Here is an 8,312-nt window from a genome sequence, read left to right as displayed (position 1 = left end):
GGGGCCGGGAGAGTCCATTCTGCGGCGCGGGGGGGGCGGGGGCGGTCCTCCATGCAGCACGCGAAGCAGGTGGCTCCCACGGCCCTGCCGCGTGGTCTGCACCACTGGGGCGGGGCGGGACGAGCGGTTCGAACGGCGCGCGCGGGAATCGGCCACTGTCCCGCGCTCACTGCCCGCCATGCCGTGCTCGCAACCAGCGCCCGCTGCGTCCCCCAGCAAGCGGCCTAGGGCCGCGGGCCCCGAAGAGGCTGCTATGCGCCTGCGCTTCGCCAAGCTGTCGGAGAACGCGTTCACCCCGTCCCGCGGCTCGGCCCGCGCCGCCGGCTACGACTTGTACAGGTAAGTGTTGGAGGGGGTCCTCCCGCAGGCCCAGGCCTCCCCCCTCGGCCCTCCAGTGAAACCCTCCCCATCTCGTGAGACACGTCCCCCCCAGTTAAGGATCCCCCTTCTCCCCCCTGTGCTGGCAGGATAAGGCTGTGCGCAGCTACGGGAATTGAGCTCTGTATCACACTGTCTACCTGCAGCAGGCTTCTTGTCGTGCAGGAAGGAGCACAACAGCAGATATTAAGAATAAATCAGCACAAGTGACAACCTTCGTCACTTCACAATGTCATTGGCACCTACGCACAATAGCTGGGCTCGAGGCTCTGCGTTGCTGCACATGGCGCTTGCCTCTCAGTTTCCCCCCAAACTGAGCAGCCTTCATGGTGCCCTGGGTGATGCCCCTCCATTCGTTAGCCTGAGTTTTATAATAGTTGGAGTCTGAGAGATTTCAAAAATCGGCACTGCCAGCATCAGGATTTGCCATGTCTGAGGTCCCTGTTACATGTTGCATAAGTGGCACAGTTCACTAGTGAACCATGCAATACAACTGGTGAACTGGGCTATAAATGTAGACCAGCCACAGGTGCAGAGTAATTATCACAGGACAAAAATGACAAAGGACCTGTAAAAAGAGCCAACTAGCTCTGAAGTTAGTGCTAGAAAATGTGTAACAAAGCCAGACCTGGTTTCTATCCAGTTCCAATTTGAACATGTAGCAGGACCTTTATTAGTATTTATTTTCAGTTTTGCAGAAGTATAGACAGCCCTTAAAGTAATACCATAGTATTAACATAACTCAAGGGTGTCAGAGATGCAGCCCCCATGTGCAGCACAGCCTGGAAGTAGTCACATGCTGTTGTGGGGCCATGCTAGACAGGGTGCCACACAGCACAGCTGGAGCAGAACTGCGCTGCACACTACGCGCGCTCCAGATCCAGAATGCAGGGCTGGTCCAATCCAGCCCCACATCACTCATCTGGCCTACAGGGCCAGATAAATTTGGTGCTCCAGTATAACTAATATTAGTCTGAGCAGTCTCTTCCTTTTCTCCCCCTTAGTGTTTCAGTGACTTCATTCCTTTCCATTTAGTACCCATTTTCTCCAAGCCCAGTCAGCATTTGAGGAAGCAGTCTGTAGCGTACAAAAACTTATGCTTCTGAGTGACCTGCATCATTTACTGCCCAACTTGAGACTGACATAACTACCCATCTCTCTTGATACTGTAGTAGTTGTTCTTTCCCCATCTTTACCTGGTTTAATTATGGATTTCTGTGGGGGTGATCATTGACTTACAAAGATGGTATTTAAAACGTTCTTCATTTTAACATGCATCTGTTTTTAAATTTAGTGCCTATGACTGTGTGATTCCTCCTATGGAAAAGGCTATAGTTAAAACTGATATTCAGATTTCCCTCCCATCTGGATGTTATGGCCGAGTAGGTAAGTTAGACTGAAGAAAAGCGTGCAATGGTTATTCCTGTAGCTTGCCACAGGACCTAGTCCGTGCAACAAAATTTCATTAATTTTAATGTCCGTTTCTTTATTGATTTTTAAGTAGATTCAACCTTTACATCTGAGTGGCTACTTAGTTTCCAGAAAAGCTTTAATTGATGCAATTACTATGTCAAAACCCCATTTCTGTAATCTTCCTCTTCAAACTACATCCCTATAAGCCCAGGAAAACAATTAGGAGGTTACTTGCTAATTGTGGCATCTCCTGTTGAGAAATCTTGACGGTTTGGTTGATATCACTTGACAAAACAAAATATTTTGACCATAAGAGTGGATAAGTAATCTGAGCTGTTGGAGAACATGCATAGAAAATTATTTTAAGTGTAGACTTAAGTAGTAGAATCAAATGCATTTCAACAGCTGATAAGCACTTACAAAATACCTACCTGACTTCTTGTAATCTGTTATACCTTGAGTTATTAATATAATACTGTGAATTCCAGGGAGTTCTTGTGCAACCTGTCCACAGACAAGTCTGAAGAGTTAATACCTAATTTAACTACATGCTACGTTATGCAACTACAGGGAAGTCATAGTTGCACTTCTGTGGAGAGAAGCCATTTCTGGACAAATCTATTTAGGGACCTAACCATGTTTTATAACTAACGTTCAGCTGAAACTTTAAACCCGATTATGTCAGTAGCACACCCAGTACCAGTTATACATCCTAGACTTACCTGGAGAAAAGGGATTCTCATCTGTAGACTCTACCTGCTGATCTATCTTATTAAAGAGAAATGTCTCTTAGAAAATTAACTGATTATTTCAAAATCATGCACAGAAAGTAGGGTCAATTTACTTAATTGGTTGCACATAATGCAACCTTTTTTCAAACATTTTTCAAACCATTTCTGGGTACTACATTAACTTAACACAAATCTAGCCTGGTTAAGTTAATTATTTTGATACTGTTGAATGTCACACTATTAATATTCAGTAGTTTATTCCCATTATGGTGTGCAGATTAAGTCTGGTTGTAGTTTATAAACATGGAAAATGAACTTATGATTTTAGTCAGTCAATCTTAGGGTTTTTGTTTTCGAAACTAAAGTAATTACTTTTAAGTTCTGCACACACGTTTCCTGTAAAACAAAGTACAGGGTAGGAAATAGCAAATTCTCTCTCTTAAAATACTTGTGGTACTTTAGATAATGATAAAGAAGGTAAGTTATTGCTTCAGTTTGCTGCTGCATCTCTAAAGAGTTTCAATAGTTGGAACAAAAATCCTTTTGTTAAAGTCAAGAAAGGCCAATGATTAAATTACAATTGACTAAAATAACTCTTGTTTAGGAGTGGTCCCTCTAGGGGAGTTGAGGCTTGTGCTGCCATTTTTTTAAGTCTTTGTAAACCTAAAAAAATGCACAATGTAATAATCATACAGGGAGGAAGGGAGCCTGTTTGGGGATATGGGTATAACTTGCTCAATTACGCAACAAAATTAAGACCAGCAGCCATCCCAAGATAAAGATGTGACCAGAGTTTCAGTGTTCCCTTACTACAAAAACTTAAAAGAATGGAAACTATATTTCACATATCCTAGTAAAGCTTAAGAAGTGAAGCTCTTAAGCCAAATTTAATAGTTATAGCCATATATGTAACTAGCAAGTTTTGTGCCTAGGGCAAAATCCTACCTAGCAGTATATGTGAGGGGAGATATATCAGCATTACCTGAGCTGGAGATTCGGCAAGTTCCTAACTGTTGCTACAGTGAACTCAACTCAACTCATCCCTAGTTGTTGTTGTTGTTGTTGTTGCTGCTAGTCCAGCATTCATACAGCCATGCCACAAAGGTCACTATTCTGGCTGGTGCTGTGCTTGCCCACCCCTAATTATGCTACAGGCCATAACAAAGAGGCCTGAAGCCAATCAAAACCTGTCCTATAGTTAATTTATATTGGCACCTATTGAGTAAATACTGTTAATTAGCTGCAGGCTACACCAGGATTTAAGTTTTACATAGAACTGTAAATAATGTCTTGTGCAACTAAAATACATTGTATTTTTGTGTTTTTTTTTGTTTGGGTCTAATATGGAAATGGTTTTCAATGGTAATCTCAAAAGCTAATGATTAAATGGTCATCTGATATAGCCGCCTTCTAGTGATAATTGAGGGTAACACCAGGATTTTAGTTACTTTAAACAGTGATGCATGCAATTGGTTTAAAAACTGCAGTCTTACTGTAGCCTGAAGCTATTGATACATATTTATTTTAAAACATATTGCAACCACTTGCTGCAAAATTTGTAGGACAACATGTTGGTTTTATAAGGAATTTAAAAAGAGCTTATGAAGACGATAGGGTTGATGGTTTTAAGCAATCTGCCCTCTATAGAATGTATATTAAAGCTCACTGTTGGAAAGGCTCTTAAATTTGGGGGAAATGTTTTCTTATTTTCTAGCTCCACGTTCTGGTTTAGCTGCTAAGCACTTCATAGATGTTGGCGGTAAGATATTTTAAGTTCCCATTACAACGTTTGTAAATTTTTATCTTGTATCATGATTCAGGTACTTAAGTTGTAAAGTGATAACTATAGTTACATTAACAGCATTGCCCTTAAGGGTTACATTGAAATTATTATTAATTTTAAATGGTAGTCTTATGTCATCTAGTTAATTAAGAATAATTATAAGATGCATTCTGAGATTTAAGTCTCTGAACTGTTTTGGACTGTATCTTGTGTAGCTGAGGCTTTTCATTTTTTTGCTAGTCCACCAACATTTTGAACAGGTAAGAAGAAAAATTGGGTCATATTTTGGGCATCTAACACCATAATTCTCTTGTAATCTGTTTTATTAATTTTTTAGGTACAGCAAATAGTAATGTCTGAAGTAATACACAACACAACTATTGATATGTGGGCCAGGTGCCTAACGCGAATGTCGCTCAACAAGATAATAAAACTAAAGTTAAGACGTGTTGTCCTATATCTCTCAGGAATTTAAGAGGCATATTTGAACCTAACCATACCTCTCTAGTATTAACTTATTCTAGGAAAAAAAGTGAAAACTTTTAAGTACTTTACCTATTAAGTCTCGAATTGAAACAGTTTCAGTATAGTCAGGAGCAAAAGTTGCACATCATTGTTCAAAACCAGTGATTTTGGTTCTCTGTTATTCAGTTAACACTGAATAGCGTCAAGCAAGTTTGCATATGCAAAGTGAAGATTATTTCTCTTCCAAACATGAGGTAGTAGAAAAGTCTCCATGGAAGTGAAATATACCAGAGGCTTGCATATTAAATAATAAAAATTGCCTGGCGCATAAGAAGGAGGGACTGTACAGTCCATGCCTGTATTGATTTGGATTGCTTGCTAAAATTCAGTTTTATCACACTGCTAATAGTTTGTATATAAAGATCAATATCTATGTCCATCTGAGTTGCTGCTGCTGTCACAGAATCTCTGTAAGTGGGGAGAGACCACTAGTGCTTCATACCAGCTGAAGATCATTAGAAGACACTAAGGTTTTGCTCTGCTACTGACATGCTCCGTACTGCAAGGGAGTTTGAGTCTGTCCTCTTAAGGGAGTTTTTTTTCCTTCTGGCATGGAAGATACAGCATCAACATATGATCTAGTTCAGTGGTTCTCAAACTTTTTTTTTTGCAGACCACTTGAAAATTGCTGAGGGTCTCAGCGGACCACTTAATACATTTGTTTGTTCTACAAATCAAAAGCACAAAACTCATATTTTAGTATCAGTAGTTTTACCTTTCTAATGCAATGGATGTGCTTGTTTTTCTGAGCTAAGTTCTAGGAAGGGTGTAATGTTTGTCAGCTTTAGCCTTAGATCACCTTTTTGTGGACCACCTGAATGGAGCTCTCACGGACCAGTGGTGGTCAGCAGACCACAGTTTGAGAGCCTCCGATATAGTTATTCTCCTGAATGCTATCTGCTACACATAGTAATGCAAAGTAGAAAATTATATTAATTTAATGCATTTCTTTTCTATAATTTTATAGTTATAGTTAGTTTCATAGTTACTAGGGTCAGAAGGGACCTGAGCAGATCATCTAGTCCGACCCCCTGCCATGGCAGGAAAGAGTACTAGGGTCAAACGACCCCAGTAAGGTGGTCATCCAACCACCAATTAAATAGGATTATCACTGCATGTACACTGGGGTACAGAAAAAGGGTGCATAGTTAAGCTGAGAAATAGGAAAGTTGGCATGAAACCTTCAGTGCTTAACTGTACAACCTTATGTTCAGCATTTTGAAAAAGCTAATAAAACACATCATAAGTGGAAAACAGTCCTGACACTTGGTGTGGTGCCTCGTGGGGGAAAAAAAAAGGCATTGATATGTTTTCATGGAATCTGCATCTCATAAGCATACTTGTCCTTGTGAATGAACGTTTTATTATAATATAATGATTACAATGCCATCTTTTTCTGCTGATCAGTCAGATCAGCTGTGCATCCTGATGCAACTGATGCTGCAACAAAAGCAGTCTGTTTGTATCCTATACCTAGAGAGCATCTGGCTGTCACTTCGTGTCCACGTTCCTGTTGACAGTACTCAGCAGAGATTAATACTGCCTAACTCTTCTGTGCAAAAGTCAAAGTTTGTGGACTGAGGGTACCATTGACTGTGGTTCTACCTTCATCTCCTAACCATTCTGCAGAAAACTTACAGCTGGTTCTAGAGAGGAAAGGGATGATATGCAGGCACAAAAGCAGTGTCTGTGAACAGATAGATGGGACAATTATGTTTTGAGGTTTAATGAAACGGTTACTGAGCAAGGAAAGGGAGGCCTAGACATAGTGAGAATGGTATCCTAGCTCACTTCCAAAGGAGGTAAGGTATGTACTGAATTTAGTTAATTATTCAGGGTAAGCTTTTGCCCTAAATAACTGAATTAACTACCTTAATGTTCAGTTGAAGTTTCGTGCATACTATTGAGTACCTAATTTGGGCTGTGAACAAGATATGATTTTTAAAATAAAAAGGAGAGGTATGTGTCAGACTATCTATTGGAGACCTGTAAAATATTAACTCAGCAAGAAACTGCTTGGCAAAAAGAGAGACACCTTGTATTACAGAATAGTGCCAAAGTGGAGATGGCACACAATACTAGGTGTACATAAGAAGAGCTGAAGGGAATGATCAGAAGCTGGAACATATTACTAAAAGAAAATGTTTGAGTGACAAACTTCACAGCAAATGTTACAGTATTAGGTAGAGCCATAGTTACTGAAATTGCATTAAGATGCTTACCTATCTTAAAAGGCACAGAAAATACTTCAGGTGAGATTCTCATCTGCTGTAAATCATTGGAGTCAGTGCCTTTCCAATAAAAATTAGTCTGGCACTAAAACCAGAAGGCAACAGTAAGACTATTTATATTAACTCTTGGCAATTCAAAAGCTTAAATAGGACTAAAAAAAATTCAGTGATGCTCATTTAACTTTACACAGAAGTGAATGGACATCTTAAATCAATGAACTAATGCTTGTTTACTCTGGCTACAGACCTGGACACTTAATAGTTTTTCCATCCCAGTTGGGAGACTCTGAGGAAAGATGTTTAGCTGGTGATCAGAGCCATCCAGTTAATTAAAAATTAAACTACCCTTGTCAAGCAAAATATGAACATTACTGAGCATAACATCTTGGTTTTGGTTTATCATGGAACAAATACAGATATTCAGATCTCATTTTTGTTGGACGTTGGTATCATTTTAGGATAAACTGATTCCCACACTTAAGACTACTTAATAAAAAAAAGCAGTGGCTTAGTCTCTCTCCTAACTAACATAGGATTCTGCAGTCCACATAGAGCACTGGGGTGTACTGGTTGAGCATGAGGATCTTGTACATACAGCTGTATGATTGTCTATTTGCCCAGAAAATATTTAGTAATAGCTAGCAGATCAAGAAGGTAAATTAGGAATAGTTACACATCTCTAAGATGATGTGAACCAACACTTCAAGTGTGGTTTTGGCATTACATGGAAAGGATGTTTACAGTTATAGTTTTAAGTGTAGGAGTACTAGTACTTCAACTGAGTTCAGCTTGAAATCACAGGGATGATTCCATTCTGTATATTTATTAAAGACGTCAGCCAAAGAGCAGTTAAATAATTTAGATTTTTGTGGGTGAAAATGTAACTCGGGTGTCTAGATCAAAGTAGTTACACTTTAAAAATAAGATTAGGCTTTTGAACATACTGGGACTGTAGTATGCTTTGAGTATTATTACTTGGAGTAAAACTAGCATGGATTATGTCAAATAAATACATTTCATTGTCTGTCTTTAATATACACAAGTTGCTAGTCCAGATTTTGACTGACATACACTTTCAGGACAGAAGTCCTTCCGGACCATTTGTGATGTCACACTGAGTACTAGTTCAGAAACCTAATGAGTTTGGTGCAGGTATTTATAGGTGCGCGCGCACACACACACACACACACACACACACACACACACACACACACACACACACACACACACACACACACACACACACACACA

General features: G+C 39.9%; 1 protein-coding gene across 2 annotated transcripts in view; it reads left to right on the top strand.

The window, feature by feature from the left end:
• DUT (deoxyuridine triphosphatase) overlaps positions 1-8,312 on the top strand; it is a 19,894-nt gene that overhangs the window by 392 nt on the left and 11,190 nt on the right. The window contains exons 2-4 of one of the 2 annotated variants that reach the window (XM_019504180.1): positions 198-339; positions 1,673-1,764; positions 4,237-4,281. In XM_019504180.1, coding sequence (XP_019359725.1) covers positions 254-339; positions 1,673-1,764; positions 4,237-4,281 — 223 coding nt within the window. In that variant the 5' untranslated portion in view covers positions 198-253. Of the gene's footprint in view, positions 1-104; positions 340-1,672; positions 1,765-4,236; positions 4,282-8,312 lie in introns of those variants that run through there. The other variant, XM_019504181.1, reaches the window with a different exon arrangement.

The sequence above is a fragment of the Gavialis gangeticus genome, unplaced genomic scaffold (genome assembly GCF_001723915.1).
Source record: "Gavialis gangeticus isolate Ggan-Ray unplaced genomic scaffold, GavGan_comp1, whole genome shotgun sequence".
NCBI classification, from domain to species: Eukaryota; Metazoa; Chordata; order Crocodylia; family Gavialidae; genus Gavialis; species Gavialis gangeticus.
This window is presented reverse-complemented; position numbering and strand designations above follow the sequence as displayed.